Here is a 21,215-nt window from a genome sequence, read left to right as displayed (position 1 = left end):
TGATGTCAGGTGTACACACTATACTATACACAACTAATGCTATAACAGCCAGTGATGTCAGGTGTACACACTATACTATACACAACTAATGCTATAACAGCCAGTGATGTCAGATGTATACAGTATACTATACACAACTAATGCTATAACAGCCAGTGATGTCAGGCGTACACAATATACTATACACAATTAGTACTATTACAGCCAGTGATGTCAGATGTATACAGTATACTATACACAACTAATGCTATAACAGCCAGTGATGTCAGGCGTACACAATATACTATACACAATTAGTACTATTACAGCCAGTGATGTCAGATGTATACAGTATACTATACACAACTAATGCTATAACAGCCAGTGATGTCAGGCGTACACAATATACTATACACAATTAGTACTATTACAGCCAGTGATGTCAGATGTATACAGTATACTATACACAACTAATGCTATAACAGCCAGTGATGTCAGGCGTACACAATATACTATACACAATTAGTACTATTACAGCCAGTGATGTCAGATGTATACAGTATACTATACACAACTAATGCTATAACAGCCAGTGATGTCAGATGTATACAGTATACTATACACAACTAATGCTATAACAGCCAGTGATGTCAGGTGTATACAGTATACTATACACAACTAATGCTATAACAGCCAGTGATGTCAGGTGTACACAATATACTATACACAACTAGTACTGTTACTGCTAGTGATGTCAGATGTACACATTAAACTATACACAACTAGTACTATTACAGCTAGTGATGTAAGATGTACACAATATACTATACACAACTAGTACTGTTACTGCTAGTGATGTCAGATGTACACATTAAACTATACACAACTAGTACTATTACAGCTAGTGATGTAAGATGTACACAATATACTATACACAACTAGTACTATTACTGCTAGTGATGTCAGGTGTACACAATATACTATACATAACTAGTACTATTACAGCTAGTGATGTCAGGTGTACACAATATACTATACACAACTAGTACTATTACAGCTAGTGATGTCAGGTGTACACAATATACTATACACAACTAGTACTATTACAGCTAGTGATGTAAGATGTACACAATATACTATACACAACTAGTACTATTACAGCTAGTGATGTCAGGTGTACACAATATACTATAAACAACTAGTACTAGTACAGCTAGTGATGTCAGTGTACACAATATACTATACCCTGCTAGTACTATTACAGCTAGTGATGTCAGGTGTACACAATATACTATACACAACTAGTACTATTACTGCTAGTGATGTCAGGTGTACACAATATACTATACACAGCTAGTACTATTACAGCTAGTGATGTCAGGTGTACACAATATACTATACACAACTAGTACTATTACAGCTAGTGATGTAAGATGTACACAATATACTATACACAACTAGTACTATTACAGCTAGTGATGTAAGATGTACACAATATACTATACACAACTAGTACTATTACAGCTAGTGATGTCAGATGTACACAATATACTATACACAACTACAGGGAGTGCAGAATTATTAGGCAAGTTGTATTTTTGAGGATTAATTTTATTATTGAACAACAACCATGTTCTCAATGAACCCAAAAAACTCATTAATATCAAAGCTGAATATTTTTGGAAGTAGTTTTTAGTTTGTTTTTAGTTTTAGCTATTTTAGGGGGATATCTGTGTGTGCAGGTGACTATTACTGTGCATAATTATTAGGCAACTTAACAAAAAACAAATATATACCCATTTCAATTATTTATTTTTACCAGTGAAACCAATATAACATCTCAACATTCACAAATATACATTTCTGACATTCAAAAACAAAACAAAAACAAATCAGTGACCAATATAGCCACCTTTCTTTGCAAAGACACTCAAAAGCCTGCCATCCATGGATTCTGTCAGTGTTTTGATCTGTTCACCATCAACATTGCGTGCAGAAGCAATCACAGCCTCCCAGACACTGTTCAGAGAGGTGTACTGTTTTCCCTCCTTGTAAATCTCACATTTGATGATGGACCACAGGTTCTCAATGGGGTTCAGATCAGGTGAACAAGGAGGCCATGTCATTAGATTTTCTTCTTTTATACCCTTTCTTGCCAGCCACGCTGTGGAGTACTTGGACGCGTGTGATGGAGCATTGTCCTGCATGAAAATCATGTTTTTCTTGAAGGATGCTGACTTCTTCCTGTACCGCTGCTTGAAGAAGGTGTCTTCCAGAAACTGGCAGTAGGACTGGGAGTTGAGCTTGACTCCATCCTCAACCTGAAAAGGCCCCACAAGCTCATCTTTGATGATACCAGCCCAAACCAGTACTCCACCTCCACCTTGCTGGCGTCTGAGTCGGACTGGAGCTCTCTGCCCTTTACCAATCCAGCCACGGCCCATCCATCTGGCCATCAAGACTCACTCTCATTTCATCAGTCCATAAAACCTTAGAAAAATCAGTCTTGAGATATTTCTTGGCCCAATCTTGACGTTTCAGCTTGTGTGTCTTGTTCAGTGGTGGTCGTCTTTCAGCCTTTCTTACCTTGGCCATGTCTCTGAGTATTGCACACCTTGTGCTTTTGGGCACTCCAGTGATGTTGCAGCTCTGAAATATGGCCAAACTGGTGGCAAGTGGCATCTTGGCAGCTGCACGCTTGACTTTTCTCAGTTCATGGGCAGTTATTTTGCGCCTTGGGTTTTCCACACGCTTCTTGCGACCCTGTTGACTATTTGAATGAAATGCTTGATTGTTCGATGATCACGTCTTCAGAAGCTTTGCAAATTTAAGAGTGCTGCATCCCTCTGCAAGATATCTCACTATTTTTGACTTTTCTGAGCCTGTCAAGTCCTTCTTTTGACCCATTTTGCCAAAGGAAAGGAAGTTGCCTAATAATTATGCACACCTGATATAGGGTGTTGATGTCATTAGACCACACCCCTTCTCATTACAGAGATGCACATCACATAATATGCTTAATTGGTAGTAGGCTTTCGAGCCTATACAGCTTGGAGTAAGACAACATGCATAAAGAGGATGATGTGGTCAAAATACTAATTTGCCTAATAATTCTGCACTACCTGTAGTACTATTACAGCTAGTGATGTCAGGTGTACACAATACACTATACACAACTAGTACTATTACAGCTAGTGATGTCAGATATACACAATATTCTATACACAGCTAGTACTGTTACAGCAAGTGATGTCAGGTGTACACAATATACTATACACAACTAGTACTATTACAGCTAGTGATGTAAGATGTACACAATATACTATACACAACTAATACTATTACAGCTAGTGATGTAAGATGTACACAATATACTATACACAACTAGTACTATTACAGCTAGTGATGTCAGTGTACACAATATACTATACACAACTAGTACTATTACAGCTAGTGATGTCAGACAATATACTATACACAACTAGTACTATTACAGCTAGTGATGTCAGGTGTACACAATATACTATACATAACTAGTACTATTACAGCTAGTGATGTATGATGTACACAATATACTATACACAACTAGTACTATTACAGCTAGTGATGTAATATGTACACAATATACTATACATAAGTAGTACTATTACAGCTAGTGATGTAAGATGTACACAATATACTATACACAACTAGTACTATTACAGCTAGTGATGTCAGGCGTACACAATATACTATACATAACTAGTACTATTACAGCTAGTGATGTAAGATGTACACAATATATTATACACAACTAGTACTATTACTGCTAGTGATGTCAGGCGTACACAATATACTATACACAACTAGTACTATTACTGCTAGTGATGTCAGGTGTACACAATATACTATACACAACTAGTACTATTACAGCTAGTGATGTAAGATGTACACAATATACTATACACAACTAGTACTATTACAGCTAGTGATGTAAGATGTACACAATATACTGTACACAACTAGTACTATTACAAGTAGTGATGTCAGATGTACACACTATACTATACACAACTAGTACTATTACAGCTAGTGATGTAAGATGTACACAATATACTATACACAACTAGTACTATTACTGCTAGTGATGTCAGGTGTACACAATATAATATACACAACTAGTACTATTACAGCTAGTGATGTCAGGCGTACACAATATACTATACATAACTAGTACTATTACAGCTAGTGATGTAAGATGTACACAATATACTATACACAACTAGTACTAGTACAGCTAGTGATGTAAGATGTACACAATATACTATACACAACTAGTACTATTACAGCTAGTGATGTAAGATGTACACAATATACTATACACAACTAGTACTATTACAGCTAGTGATGTAAGATGTACACAATATACTATACACAACTAGTACTATTACAAGTAGTGATGTCAGATGTACACACTATACTATACACAACTAGTACTATTACAGCTAGTGATGTCAGATGTACACAATATACTATACACAACTAGTACCATTACTGATAGTGATGTAAGATGTACACAATATACTATACACAACTAGTACTGTTACAGCTAGTGATGTCAGTGTACACAATATACTATACACAGCTAGTACTATTACAGCCAGTGATGTCAGGTGTACACAATATACTATACACAACTAGTACTATTACAGATAGTGATGTAAGATGTACACAATATACTATACATAACTAGTACTGTTACAGCTAGTGATGTCAGTGTACACAATATACTATACACAGCTAGTACTATTACAGCCAGTGATGTCAGGTGTACAATATACTATACACAACTAGTACTGTTACAGTCAGTGATGTCAGGTGTACACAATATACTATACATAACTAGTACTGTTACAGTCAGTGATGTCAGGTGTACACACTGTATTGTGCACAGCTAGTACTATGTATTATGACCAGTGATGTTTAGCTGCTAGCTAGAGGGCTCTGCAATACAGATGGCTAGGAAGCATTGGAAAATAAAAACACATGCAGCTTTACTCTCAATTTTAATCACTTTGCATGCAAAGGGCATGATTACAAGTCGTGCATGCAAATTAGTTGCGAAAACACCACGTGCGTTATGGCCTTTTCACATTTTGGGGTTGCGCAGCTATTACAAGTTTCAAAATAACTTATTTTGAGAGCGCGTTAAGCCGTGTAATCTAAACAGCCAAATCGCGTGCGCGTTAAAGTATTGCCCATAGAAGTCAATGGAGAAGACAAATAAAAAAAAAAAACACACAAAAACCCTAATATGTTGTGCAAAGCCCATAACGTATTCTCCTTGAAAAGTGTACATGAATATGCGTATATTTCATATTGCGAAAATGTTTTCATAACGGAATATGTTCTATTTATTTCTAAATAAATATTTTTCTATATATGTGACGATTTTTGGACTGATATATCTATTTATAGCAAAATATATATTTGAAAAAATAAATATATATATATATATATATATATAGATGTCTTGAGATCTATATGCAAATATCGCTTTGAAATTCCCTCTTAAATATTGTTTAATGTGCATAAGATTGTTAAAGGGACATTATACACTCATTTTTTCTTTGCATAAATGTTTTGTAGATGATCTATTTATAAAGCCCATAAAGTTTTTTTTTAAAATAAATGTATAGTTTTGCTTATTTTTAAATAACATTGCTCTGATTTTCAGACTCCTAACCAAGCCCCAAAGTTTTATGTGAATACGCTCGACTACCTACTCCAGCTTGCTCCTGTTTGCGTAAAGGGTCTTTTCATATGCAAAAGAGGGGGGGGGGGAGGGTCTTATTTGCCACTTGCAGTGGGCTTTCCAGCTACCTTTTCAACAGAGCCAAACTGACAGCTTCTAAGTAAGTTTTTAAACAGTTTTATACTGGATTTTTATATCAGTATCTGTGCATCTTATTCTTTATAGTAGTGTCACTTACATGCAGTTATATGAAAATGAGTGTATACTGTCCCTTTAAGTGAAATCTTGTCATTATCTCTATAGTTAAACATATCTCTATACATATAAATCCATGTTTCTCTATGTATGTGTATGTCAATGTAAAATCCCTGCTTCTGCTCTTTTTGTTTTTTTTCCCTACACCTGAGATCTCCTATCTTTGATCCCTTTGATGCAATATTTTTTTTAAATCATTTTTATTAGACAGTGTTAATATGAGAGTTAGGGTACTTTGTAATGTATTTTTGAAGTGTTTCGTGAAACTTTTATGTTGCGCAAAACTGTTAACTACAGCTTTTCAAGCGCGGAAAGGATTCTTGCGTAAAAGGCGAATGCGCGCAATCGCGATATTTCAAAACTTGTAATAGCTGCGTAATGGAAATTGATTGCGAAAAGACCACAACCCGTGCAGAAAACTCATAAAGTGCTACTTGTAATCTTGCCCAAAATGTTTAATACATATATATGGCAAACATACTATTTAAGACATTCTTTTTTTAAAATATTGTACTTGGGTTTTTTTTTAATACAGTATTCCATAAATGCCTTAGTTATTACATATTGTTCATAATATATAGGGGGCCCGATTGTTGAGTTGTTTTATTCATTTTCTTTATCTTAAAATTAATTATAAATATGTTAAAAAATTGAAGTAGTTTCCTTTTACTGTATATACTGTAAATAATACATGTATACTAATGAACTGACTCCTATAAATGTAATAATTAATAAAATGCATTTGTTCTCTTTTTATTTTTATGTTTGATTTTATTCTCCCCAAGGCTTTTGACCACATATGTTCTGCTATTGAAGATATTTCAGGGCAAATTGGACACAATTACATGAGAGAGAAGTAAGTAATATATATATATATTTTTACAAGACTAATCTGAACAATGTTAACATTTAATTCATCCTAAGACATAAATATGTATGACATGCTTTACAATACAGCTTGCGTATAAAAAAGTGTTATTGAATGTATTGTTCCTTTATCTAGAATTATTGAGACCACAATGTAGTCAAGAGGAAGGACAATATATTCTGTTTTAAACCAGAATGTATAATTAATTTAATAAATAAAAATAAAAATGATTGAGCTACAATTTTAGATGCTTGACCAGAAGCATTTGCATACATGAATTGTAATCTTTATTTAGTAACCAGAAATTTGTTTAAAGGGACAGTCAACACCAGAATTTTTATTGTTTTAAAAGATAGATAATCCCTTAATTACAGTTTTGCATAACCAACACAGTTATAATAATACACGTTTTACCTCTGTAATTACCTTGTATCTAAGCCTCTGCAGACTGCCCCCTTATTTCAGTTCTTTTGACAGACTTGCATTTTAGCCAATCAGTGCTCACTCCTGTAAATTCACTTGCATGAGCTCAATGTTATCTATATGAAACACATTAACTAACGCCCTCTAGTGGTGAAAAACTGTCAAAATGCATTTAGATTAGAGGCGGCTAAGAAACTAGCATATGAACCTCCTGGGTTTAGCTTTCAACTAAGAATACCAAGTGAACAAAGCAAAATTGGTGATAAAAGTACATTGGAAAGTTGTAACATTTCATGCCCTATCTGAATCATGAAAGTTTTTTTTGGACTTGACTATCCCTTTAAGTAAAAGAGGCTTAGAAGATATGCCACTTAGATTGGTCTATTTATGGGTTAGACCAGGGGTCAGCAACCTTGGCACCCCAGATGTTTTGGAACTGCATTTCCCATTATGCTCAGACAGCCTAAAGAGTATCTCAGCATCATGGTAAATGTAGTTCCAAAACATCTGGGGTGCCAAGGTTGCTGACCCCTGAGTTAGACACTACTACCACTGAGTTGTTGAAACAGCACAAGTTTCCTATTGAATGAATATTCTAGTTAAAAATACTTTGTTTCTGTCAAGCACAGACATCTTAATTAAATTGTCTTCTTTTATTATGGGTTTAATTACTTTAGAAGGGTTAAATATGTAGTCAAAGTCTCAGATGTTGATTGTACTATGGAGAACATTTATCAAGATCAAGTAGAGAACCTGTCAACCCGCAATCGCCACTTGCAGTGCAGCATCACTTGGCAAAATGTAAGACTGCACAAGACCTCTCTTGTTTACCCACCCCCTGCTCTTGTGCAATTGGTTGGTTCTTGAGCGAGAGCCAGGGTGATTTATTACGCCACCTCTGAGATGGCGGACATCTCAGAAGCTGCAAATGCAGTTTGATAACGCTTCCTTTACATATATGTATGCCGGCTTCTCATTTGCTCAACAGCTGTGACATCACCTGGTGTGAGACAGGAGTACAACTTTACTATGTACTGAACCCCCCCACAAACCCCAGTAGAAGAAGGGAAATGGCTTAAAAACATCAAACCGTCTAATAAAATAGAGTATTTTATTTTTACACTAAAATGTCAATTTTAGACTAGAATATGAGTGTCATGAGATACAGGACACAGCATAGAAGGTACAATGCTATTTTATTGCAGAGCATAGAAGTATACAGCTTGTACAACACATCTAACTTGGTAACTGCGACATAGACAATCAATCCCCTAAACCACGCCCCCATCCGGTGACATCACTTCCCACTCTCATCACAATGAGTATAATTTACATGTCCCATAGACTGTTGCGCTTCTGTTATGACCCTTCTTTATCATGATCATCATCACCATCATCATACACAATTTTGTTATGATATCTAAGTTAAAGGACCAGTAAATACAGTAGATGTGCATACACAACAAATGCATGATAAAAAGACAATGCAATAGTCTGAACTTCAAATAAGTAGTAGTTTTGTTTCTGACAATTTTCAGTTATGTCTATTTCCACCACTCCTGTACCATGTGACAGCGATCAGCCTATAACAAATGCATATAGTATATTCTGTGAATTCTTGCACATGCTCAGTAGGAGCTCATGACTCAAAAAAAGTGTAAATATAAAAAGACTGTGCACATTTTGTTAATGAAAGTAAATTGGAAAGTTGTTTAAAATCGTGTGCACTATTTGAATCATTAAAGTTTAATTTGACCAGAGCGCCCCTTTAATGACATATTTTCTTTATTTCAAAATGGTTTGATAACAGAGGTTACTATGGCAATGTCCTTGAAGACCATCTTTAAAGAAAGGTGTATACTCATTGTCAGTTCAAAACCATTTCTGCAACGGTTTTTTTTAATAAATTAAATACCTGTTTAGATAAGATGTTGCCAAATTCAATTTGATCTAATATTTGAACACATTTTATGGTACAATAGCTATAAATGTTTTACTGATCTACAGTAGATCAATATTTTAAACAAATAAAATGTTGCTATATATTTGTGATTTGATAGTAATCTTTTGTTTTGTGCTGAAAAAAAATTGACTCATTTCAAAATTAAAAATCATTATTTTATTTTGTTTTAAATATTTGTTCTATCCCTAGCACAGTGCATGCTTCTTGTAAAAGTGCCTCATTTATAAGGGGCATTTTCATTTGTTGCCTTTGCACACGTTAAATATATTTGAAACAAAATGTAAACATTTTCCAATGTTATATTACTCCTCTGAGCCTACCTAGGTATGCTTTTCAATCATTTTGATTTTTTTAAACAATGTGAAAAACTAAGTACATTCAGCCAACTACTAATAAAGTATGCTTCCTTTATATTTCATACAAAAAGAAAACAGTCATATTCTAAATATTAGACATGTGCGTTTCGTTTCTTTCTGAATCTAAATTCGGCCAAATTCTACAAATTTCGCAGATTCGATTCAATTCGAATTTCCGAATTACCCTAGCAACGAAACTAAACTAATCCGAATGCATTTGTAACGAATAAATCCAAAATAGTTTGATTTATTAGTTACATTCGAATGGCCATGGACTAATCACAATTCAGTATAAAAAAACAACTAGCAACAATTCAAAAACTAAAACTAACAACTCTAATACTAACAACAACAACTCTAATACTAACAACAATTCTAATACTAACAACAACAACTAACAACAATTTGTGTAACTTGGAACCATCTGAATCAACATAACACATACCGAACTTCCGAATTTACGAATTGAATCCGAAACGAATACATCCGAATTTATTCAAATCCGAATGAACACGTAACGAATACATTCGAATGTATCTGAATTCGAATCGATCCAAAACAAAATGCGAAAAAATCCAAATCGACCCGAAACAAATTTTTCCGCTGCGCACATGTCTAAAATATTCTGATGTGACAGAGTTTAAAGGCCCAGATACTTATTAGTATATGACCACAATTGATCTAAAGGAGGCTTTGTGTTCCCTGGTCATTATTTCTTTCTTGGGGGCTTTTGCCTTCAGCTAAACTCTGCTATAATAAGCACGGGCATATTTTGGACTTGCCCAACTTGGCCTGTGCCTATGGCAGTAGGAAGTGAGGGAGTAGTACATTTTGAGATGTAATTATATTGCATGATACCTTTTTCATCCTTATGCTTTCTCTTCTTTTTTTTTATTACAAGTCAATGTTTACTCATTATCTAGTGTGTTTGACCTGCAGTTCTGAGAAATATATAAAGCTTTTATTGGGTTGTGTTTGAGGGAGACTCCAGGGCTGCAGAACTCCCATTGCCCAGAGCAACCTTAAAAGACACCACTGCAAAGGCACTTGGCCAAAGTTATAGTAGCTCTTATGGCAAATATATATTCTAAGTTTATTTATGTGACTTTTTACATGGAAATAATCTTCATCTAGGAGTTGTTGGTAAAACTGAAGTCCTGTCACACTTCTAAGGGGATTTGAGTGATTAGCACTTTTTGTATGGCGGATTAATCCTTCCAAAAGCTCTCTAGAGCTATTAAACCAGGTTCAGTTCCTTGGCATTATTCTGGGCATAGGTTTGCCAAAAACTTCCAAGACCTTAGTTATTTAGGGGGGGGGCAGGAGTATAAAAATATTTGGTACAGGGTGTCTAAGACGCTACAATATAACATGATAGATCAGGGTTCGACACATCTTGAGAGCCAGGAATCTTTTATTTTTTTAGATTATTCTACATATAAGAAAATATTTGCTAGCTTCTTTGAAACATGTCAGCTATAGAATCCTAAACAGAAATGTGCGTGGATTTTATTATTGTTATTTGTACTAGTTTAATATTTTTTTTATATATATTTTTGTAGGATTTCAAAATTTAATGCAAAATACCTAAGCAAAGTGTTCATGAGAAAATCAGCTCTGAAAACACAAGATCGGATCTTAAATGTCTTCCATGAACTGAATATGAAGGACGCTATAAGTTATGTTGCAGAGGTAGGATTCAGCTTTTTTGTGCGTGTGCGTGCGTGGTCATAAGTAGTAAAGGGCCGCAACAGATCACTAACTCCAATTTCTGGAATAAATTTGCAGTTCTTTGTTTAAAATGTATGTTAAAGCTAGCAGGATGTCCATGATACATAAAGTAACATTAATTCTAATTGGACAACATTCACAGATGTATTAATTACAAGGACAACCCTCCATAATTCTGAAAAAAATGTAGATTTGATTCTGTACAAAAATATCAATTTAAAATGACCTCATCTATATGTAAGAAAAAAATCACATTCCTTTTCCATTTTATTCTACCTACATACTATTATAATGTAGACATTATAAGAGAAGCATTGGCAACCAATGTTACAGTTTATAAGAGCATGTCCCTTTAACTATGTAGCTTTGATTCTCTTACACTCCCAGTGTTAACGATTCATTTTATACACTGGTGGTTATATATATATGTATTTTTTACTTGTATTTTCTACTTGTTTCATCTTCCCCTCATACGTTGTAATATTTGTAAAGTATAGAACCTGTCCTGATTACATGTTTGTTATTTACACTGTTGTATCTCAGTTTAATATAGGAATGTTTTGTCGTTAATCATGCTCAGCTGGGGCTTTGTTTTTTCAGTCACAGGGGCTATTTAAGCTCAGTGTCTGTCTTCACAAAGTGTGTCTATGAGTAAGACTAACATGTAGCCGAAACGCGTAAGACAGCCCAGCTTCACTATTTTATGTTCACTTCGTTTTTATCATCTTTTTTTCCACTTGGTTTACAATAAAATATGAACTTTTAGAACTTTATAGTGCCTGGAGACTCGCATGGTTTTTGCTCTTTTTGCTGTTTGGATTATAAGAGAAGGGTCATGTTAAAGAACCAGTAACAGGCTGTGACTACGGATGTATTTCCGAAACGCGTAAGCCTGTCAGTGCTGCGCCCTCTACACCAGTTAGATTATGCTGTGTTTCTGGTATGTTTTTAAACTTGTGAAACAATAAAGAAATTCATTTTTTAACGGATTAGTCGGAACCCGTTTTTAAAGGACCAGTAACTACAGTAGATTTGAATAATCAACAAATGCATGCTAAAAAGACAATGCAATTAGTCTGCACTTCAAATGAGTAGTAGAGTTTCTTCTGACAAATTTCACAGTTATATCTATTTCCACTCCCCCTTGTAATCATCAGCCAATCACAAATGCATATACATATATTCTGGGAATTCTTGCACATGTTCAGTAGTAGTTGGTGACTCAAAAACTGTAAATATAAAAAGACGGTGCACATTTTGTTAATGGAAGTAAATTGGAGGTTGTTTAAAATTATATGCTTTATATGAAGCTTGAAAGTTTAATTTTGAATTGAGTGTCCATTTAATAATGTATTTTATGCTTTGACCCCCTGTACTGCCACAGTAAAATGAAATTATTCAAAAATGTGTATAAAAGTGATATTGTTTGAAGATAAAGATGACTAAAAATGTATAAATCAAACCCACAGCATACCCAAATATGCTTTGTTATATTTTTCACCTCAAAAGTATTTTACAATATGAATCTGCTTTATTTTCTTAGGGAGAACGCAGAGGATCTCTGGCTTTCATCCGCTCCCCCAGCACAGAGAACATGGCCAATGTAGACTTCAGCAGCCCACGACAATCTCTTGCTTCTATTTCCGAGCCTTCTGTTTCCTACCTCTTGTAAGTCTACTCTATGCTGTTGTATATTTTCTTATATATTTTGTAGCTTTAACATTAACATAGAAGTTAAAAGGAAATACTTAGATGGGAGTTGTTTTTTGCTAAAAATAAACACCCTACTCACGCACGAACCGAACCGCATATTCTCAAGGGCTCTAACCCGACATGAAAATATGAATATTTCACATTCCAATGTTCTTCACATATGTTCTATTTATTCTTTAATACATATTTCTACATATAGCTTATGGTATTTTGGTATAATATATTTAGACCGTGGACCTGCAATATTGATAGCACACCCTGTAGTGATCTACTTGTAATCTGGGCCTTTATGTAGATTAAAAGCTTCATGAAACCTAAATTTTTCTTTCATAATTCAAATACGGTGTACAATTAAAAAAATTATTACATTTTCTACTATTACATTTACTACATTCTCCTGGTAGCCTTTGTTGAAGATTAGGTAGGTAAGTTGTGTGCACTATATATACTGTAGCAACAGTTTTGCAAAATGTCTGTAACGACATTTTAAATTTGTTGCAAACACCGTTTCCTTCTAGTGTCACAAGAATACATGAAATTTCATAATTGAAGCATATTGGAAACTTTTTTTTTTTTTACATTATATCTAAATATGAAAATAGGTTTAATGTCTCTTTTTAATTTTGAGTTTGATGCTCATTGAGATTAAATTAAACTTCTCTGTTATCCTCTGGTATTTTATAAAGACTCTGAGGCCAATTTAACAAGCTCCATATCGGCCCCGATGCCTCTGTTTCCGCGCGAGCCTTCAGGCTCACCGGACACAGGATTAAGAAGCAGCGGTCTTAAGACCACTGCTCCTTAACTCCTCCACCTGCTCTGAGGCGGCGGACAGCAATCCGCCCCATCACATATGATTGATTGACAACCACTGCTGGCTGCGAATTTGCAGGGGGCGGCACTGCACAAGTATTTCTAGTAAAATGCTTGTGCAATGATAAATGCCGATAGCGTTTGCTATCGGCATTTATCGATGTGTGGCGGATCATGTCAGTTCGCACTTTCATAAATCTGCCCCTATTTATCACATAGGGTAAGATTTGACTCTTTTACATAAGTATTGTCTAAAAATATTACCCTTAAATATTATAAAAAGTGGAGTTAATATAATTAAAATGTTACTTCTTTTGATAAAGAATTATATTTATTATAATTACTTTTAGAGCTTAGTGATATAGTATAGTGTTTAGTTAGTTTAAAGGTACATGAAACACAAACATTTTGTTTTAGTATTCAGACAGAGCGTACCATTTAAAGAAAGTTTCCAATGTAATTCTATTATCAAATTTGCTGTGTTCCCATGATATTCTGTGTTGAAGAGATACCTAGGTAGCCATCTGGAGCGCTACATGACAGGGAATAGTTCTGCCCTCTAGTGCTCTTGCAAAACTGTTGCTGTATAAAAATGGGCCAGCTCCGAAGCATACGCCCCTGCTTTTTTAACAAAAGATAGCAAGAGATTGAAGATCGTCTAGATGTTATTTATATATAATATATGTATTTATTGCAACTTAAAATTCAGCAGTTTTATACTTTGACAATCATTGAACCATATTATAAAAACAAAAAATGTTTCGATTTCAAGTCAAATGAAATATTAGTTTAAACTTAAATTTTTGTTTTTAAAATATTTTTTTCAGGTAAATTCTCAAAAAAACTAATAGAAAAGTACAACCTCTTTACAGTTTTACATTCAAAAAATCTGTATGAAGTGTGAAATTAATGATTTTTTCTGATAACATTTTGAGTTAGGCTTAACTTTTTGGTTGCCAACAATGGCTACAGCTCAAGATAATAAATGGGAGCTTCTTTATCTTTTTGGAAAACCAAAAAACTATCAACATATTTGTCGGATTTGCTGTCTTTCTATTTGTGTAGTTTGGGGGGTTTTTGTGATTGAAAAAAGGTTATTTCAAATGTATTATTATTATTAGGGATGGGCGAATGTTTCTAAAAATTCGAAATTTAAAACAAATTTTGATACATTCGTTCATTCGAAACGAATTTCTAATGTTTATATAACATTCTAACATTCTATTTTTAAATTTTGGTTTTCGAATTTTTCAATAAAATTCGAAAATATTTGTTCGAATATCATTCAATTTCAAAATAGTATTTCTAGTCTACAACTGTGTTTAATAAATGTAATATTTGAATTTGAATGCTACATTCAAATTCAAAATAGTATTTCTAGTCTAATACTGTGTTTTACAAATGTTAAATTCGAATTCGAAATAGTATTTATAGCCTAATACTGTGTTTTATAAATGTAATATTCGAATTTGAATGTGACATTCAAATTCGAATGGTACATTCAAATTCGAAATAGTATTTCTAGTCTACAATTGTATTTTATAAATGTAATATTCAAATTCGAATGTGACATTCGAATGACATTCGAAAACTGTAAATAATATTCGATAATAAAAATGTTAAGAATATTCGTTCTTATCAACATTCTATTATGTAAATTTAATTTCTACAATAACATTCGTTCTAACATTCGAATTTGAATATAAACACATTCGCCCATCCCTTAATATTATGCACTTATTAAGCAAAACATTTTCACAAAATACCTAATCATTCTACAACACAGCACACAATATCCCACCAAGAAATGTGCATATCTCAATAGTTCTTTAATAAGAGCATACATATAGCACAATGAATGTAGAATGTTTAAATGCCCTTTAAAAGAAACCCAACATATTTTTATGGGCGACAGTGTTTTATGTAGCTGTGTATCTGATCATGTCACTTGTTTTTACAACTAATGCATGTCCCTGTGTGACGGTGGCGTACACCTTTTCACTGAATCCTGAGCTATGTTTTATTTATACTTGGCAGCTGGAATCCACTAAATTGGTTGATTATGCATCGTCAAAAAAGAATAATAATGAATATTTTTCTTTTAAGGAGAGAAAATATCAGCGCTGTTTGTCTAGATATGCAAGCTCTAGAGCAAAGAAGAAAGAGTGTTAGAGATTTGGAAGATATTTTGAGTCATCATAATCTGCAGCAATATCTCTATAAACCAAGAAGACAGGTGAATATATAACACCTTACTATACATTTTTAAGAAACTATTCCTATATATATATATATATATATATATATATATATATATACTATATATAATATTATATATATATATATATATATATATATACACAGTATATATATATAATATACATGGAACACCTTTAGCATTTGAGGGGCCCTGGGAAAGACAAATTTGTGGGGCCCAACAGCCCAGTGCGCTTATTTCCCTCCGACTATATGCCCTGCCTCTTTATGGCCCACCCCTGTTCAAACTTTTAGTGTTACCTATATAAAGAATAACAGTATATATTACATCTTCTGACACATGAACTAAATACAGGATATAATTGCACCTTTTCATACCCTCACTCCTCAAAGTGTGGGTCCCCCAAATGATTGCCCCTCTCGGATAATCCTAATAATCTGTTAGTTGGTTCTGAACTCTGAAGCTGGGAAACCTTGGATTAAACAATGTTTTCAAAGAGGGATGTCACAAAATCATTGCATGTGGTGACCCGTGAGGACAGTAGTGAATGTATTAAAAGAAGGGACTTACTGAATTTTTCTTTGTTCCAGCTAAAATATTGCACTTCACAATGTGTTGCAGTCTTTTAATTTAAGAAAATGGATATTACTTTATTAATAAAGCCATTTTTACTTGTGGAGACTTGTGCCCTTCTAGCAAAATAGCTACTGGATCTGTCCCTTTTAGCCAGTTAGTGTTAATACAGTAGCATCAGTCGTGCAGAAATAATTTCAATCTAATTTTAAACTGGTTTACTTGTAGGGATAGAAAGGTCAAAATAGAAATCATTATTATTATCATGAATTATTTATATAGCGCCGCAAATTCCGTAGTGTTGGGTACAAAAGTAGGGGTATAAAATACAAATACATAACAGACTAAAGAAAACAAGTACTGTTCCAAAGAGCTTACAGTCTACAGAGGGTGCAGAGACATTAGGTTTGGGGAAGCTTGTCATGTGGATTGTAGTTGCAGCAGCGAGTCAAGGCAATTCAAGTTTTATTTTAGTTAGAATGAGAAGCAGTTCTAGGAGAGTTGGTAAGCCTCTTTAAATAGATGGGTTTTCATAGAGAGCCTGAAACTATACAAGGTTGGAGACTGAGTTCCAGAGGACAGGAGCAGCACGTGAGACGTCTTGGAGGCGAGAGAGAGAAGAAGAAGTAATAGGAGTGGAGAGACGTAGGACAGCGGTTGTTCAAAGAGGACAGACTGGAGTTTATTTGGAGATGAGTGAGGAAATATAGTTGGGAGCTAGGTTGTTGAGTACTTTATAGGTTAATATTTTAAATTGTATTCTAAGGTGTAGGGGGGGAGCCAGTGTAGAGATTTGCAGGGCAGCTGATGTTGATTGGCGACTTAGGTAGATGAGTCTATGTGGAGCATTTATGATAGATTGGAGGGGGTTGAGAGGCGGGATTTGGGAAACCCATTTACTAGTAGTTATTACATGATATAATGAGGAAATGAATTACTATTTTGTTTCTTAAAGGGACATAATACTCATATGCTAAATCACTTGAAACTGATGCAGTATAACTGTAAAAAGCTGACAGGAAAATATCACCTGAGCATCTCTATGTAAAAAAGGAAGATATTTTACCTCACAATCTCCTCAGCTCAGCACACAATCTCCTCAGCTCAGCAGAGTAAGTTCTGTGTAAAAAGTTATACTCAGCTCCCAGCTGCAGGAAAAAAGAAATGAACAGCAGCCAATCAGCATCAGCACTGCTGAGGTCATGAACTCTTTTACTGTGATCTCATGAGATTTGACTTAACTCTCATGAGAATTCATAGTAAACTTCCTTTACCTGATTGGTGAAATAAGATGAGAGTGCACGAGGCTCATCCTTTCGGCTGTCCCAGGACAGACATACTAATATGCTGCTTAGAAGTCCTTTACAATGGGATGTGGCTACTGAGAAACTTTTGAGGTAAAATATCTTTCTTTTTTACATAGAGATGTTCAGGTGATATTTTCTAGTCAGCTTTTTACAGCTATACTGCATCACTTTCAAGTGTTTAAACATTTGGGTATTATGGCCCTTTAAGTAAGAAAGGGGCAGATTCTGGAAATGTTGCATAGGTGTGCTTGTCAGCATTTGGTATGTGCTTGTATATGTGGAATGAATGCAGGTTAAGGGTTGACATCAAAACAGTAGACTTGGGATGAGGTGCTTTGAATAGAATCTCCATCCAGTAAGAGAAATATCAGGCGTGGGGTGTTTAGGATAGGGGGAATAAGAAGCAGCTCAGTTTTAGACAGGTTGAGTTGGAGGTAGTGTTAGAAACACTTGGTAATCTTGTTGAGTAAAGAGAGTTAGGAGAGGAAATACAGATTTGGATATCATCAGCATGTAAGTGGTACTGGAACCCAAAGGAGGATATATGTTTTCCAAGGGAGGATGTAAAGATAGAAAAAAGCAATGGACTCAAGACAGAACCGTGTGGTTTTCCTACTGAGAAAGGCAAAGGATCAGAAGAAGTGCTGTTAAAGGAAACACTAGGTGCATGGCTGCATTTAACATTTTAATAGAGCATTTTTTTTTTTACAATATATTTTCATTAGCAAAAATGCTTCTGGTAAAAGTTATTACTCTTTTTCTAGCAGCATATGCTGTGAGTGCACCGTTCACCAACATTTAAACTCCACAACTTCTCAGAGAATCAGTACTGGCTTGGAAGACACAATCTACATCTTCACTGATGCAATACATAGCACTGCCAGCTCATCGAGCAGTCATAGTGTTTGAATCATGATCTTCTTGTCACACGTAGCATATGTGCGTATGCCACTGAAACATTGAAAAAATGCTTCTGTTTAAAATGAAAATGCACCTATGCCCATTTTAATTTTGGCCCTTTCCCTTTAATCTTTTCCATGCAAACATATTACCATGCTTAAAGGGACATTAAACACTAAATAAACCATTGCTTGAATGATGTATTCAGAGCAAGGATTAGCCTGTGAATAATGTGTTCATGTATTTTAAAAAAATATATTAGTTGTTATAAAATTTAGAATTTTTTTGTGTGTAAAGTTAATGTCCATACAGCAGTGAGCACCGCCATATTGTAACTTAGGTTACCTTTTCTACTGAGACCAATTAGAAATGATTATAAATGGCTTACTGGAGTGTGCAACCAATGACTGTGTGGAATATAGCTGTGTCTGCACTTCCATGTTGAACCTGAATTAAAAAGCCCACAATATTGAGAATTAAGTTACACGAAAGGAAAACAAAATAAATAATGAAAGTATATTGCAAAGTTGTTTTATTCCACCTAATTAAACTATTTATATTAATATCTTGAGGTCTTTAATGTCCATTAAAGCTTCTCTTTCATAAATATGATTTTCTTAGTACAAATTCCTTTCAAACAAACTTTTAAAATAAGAACATATCCTAAATGAAAGTAAACTTGTTTATGGCAAGTAAAAAGGAGAGATTTTGCTTTGTTCTCAGCACTTTGGACTTTTCTACCCTTCATATTCATTTCATGTTTTGTTTGCCTAAATATTATGTGATTTCTTCCTCATAGCAAAAGCACCTATACAGTCGTCATGAGGTTATCGTGAATGAAGATGAAAAGCAAACCAAGGAGATATTTCAAAGAACAATGAAGAAGCGTTTAGAGTCCTTTAAGACAACAAAATTTGGACGTAAGCAAAAACTGAAGATAAATAAAAACTACAAAAGAGATAGAGGGCAAAGGGTAAGTACATATATAGAAAGACCTTTTGGCATTGTTATGATCTGCTACCTTAACTTTTAAATATTCAATTATACAAAGGATATTTTAATTGATTTAAGATTACTGTTTATTTTATTGTGAATCTTTAATCAAAGTGATTTCGCAAACTGAAAAATGTTATTCTATGGCAATATTATATATACCAGCCCCCAACAGCAGTTTATAATATTCCAGTGTAAAAAAATCAATACAAAGTGACCAAACAGTGTTATACAGTGCATCAACATAATGTGAATGTGTCAAAATGTCTATATGTAGCTTTATGTACACAGTACTAACGAACTGGACTCGAGTACAATGAAAGTGTACGGAACAGTGTGGGAAAGTACCGATATCATACAGCCTAATAATGGTTAGCAAAACTGTAAACCAAGAGATTACACATTTATTAGTCAGGGGTGTTATTACAACAGATTAACCAGGCTATATCGCCTTAATCGGATTGCATAATAGGGTCCGTAACAGCCAGCCAATATATATCCGGGACATACCTCATACCAAGCACGCACATAGTGTGAAACAGAGCCAGGGGTAATGCAGGAGAATTTTTGTAACGCAATAAAAACATTAATTATAGATGATTCATATTTATTTGGAATAATTAAAAGGGACGTCTCCCTTGCAATAAAAAAAATATTTTAAACACCAAAAATATAATAAAAATATAAATAATACAATGAAAAAATGTGGAAAAATGTTTATGTTGTACCACCTTAAAAGGAACAAAAATTAATGCAAAAAAATATATAAAAAATGGTATTGCAATAAAATTGGGTCCCAATGGGATCCTTTGATTAAAACATTGTCCTTAGACGTAATGCCTGTATTGTATCCAATCAAATTTGCTGTATAATTTTCCAGCGTTATAGAGTGTTTCAGCAATGAAACAAATCTTAACAGGGCAAATAGAGCGTCAATATTGCCCTGATAGTCATATACATAAGTTACTTCTTCAAAGTTCATGCAATTAAAACATGTATTTCAAGCAGTTAAAGCACGTATAGATACTGCTCTGCAGATTAACCACCGGACAACACACTGTAGAGAATTCAGCAATGTAAACTGTGTGTCAAATTTTCCTGATACAAGATAGATGCAAGTCTTTTCGTCATATAAGGGACCTCTTTTAAAAGTTCATACTGTAAGTATGCCACATAGAAACTGCTTCGCAGATTAGTGGATTGAACAAGAATAAAAATGAGCACTCGCCTTCTGGAGACAGTTTGGAGTAGACTCACTCACCCCTCTTCCTCCTCCAGTACAGCAGCTTCTGTATAAAAGTGCTGGTCGGTTCTTATGACCTCAGTGAGGACGGCAAACTCAGTCAGAGTATATTTGCAGCAGAATAACCCGCTCTTAGCATGCAACAC

The 21,215-nt window shown here is 34.4% G+C and overlaps 1 protein-coding gene across 1 annotated transcript in view; it reads left to right on the top strand.

Annotated features, from left to right (window-relative positions):
• Positions 1–21,215, top strand: part of SLC9A3 (solute carrier family 9 member A3) — a 79,614-nt gene that overhangs the window by 50,892 nt on the left and 7,507 nt on the right. Inside the window, exons 9-13 of the mRNA XM_053715787.1 lie at positions 6,754–6,824; positions 11,141–11,270; positions 12,853–12,977; positions 15,942–16,071; positions 19,633–19,806. Of these exons, the coding sequence (XP_053571762.1) occupies positions 6,754–6,824; positions 11,141–11,270; positions 12,853–12,977; positions 15,942–16,071; positions 19,633–19,806 (630 nt within the window). The remainder of the gene's footprint in view (positions 1–6,753; positions 6,825–11,140; positions 11,271–12,852; positions 12,978–15,941; positions 16,072–19,632; positions 19,807–21,215) is intronic.

This window comes from Bombina bombina, chromosome 5 (genome assembly GCF_027579735.1).
Source record: "Bombina bombina isolate aBomBom1 chromosome 5, aBomBom1.pri, whole genome shotgun sequence".
NCBI classification, from domain to species: domain Eukaryota; kingdom Metazoa; phylum Chordata; class Amphibia; order Anura; family Bombinatoridae; genus Bombina; species Bombina bombina.
This window is presented reverse-complemented; position numbering and strand designations above follow the sequence as displayed.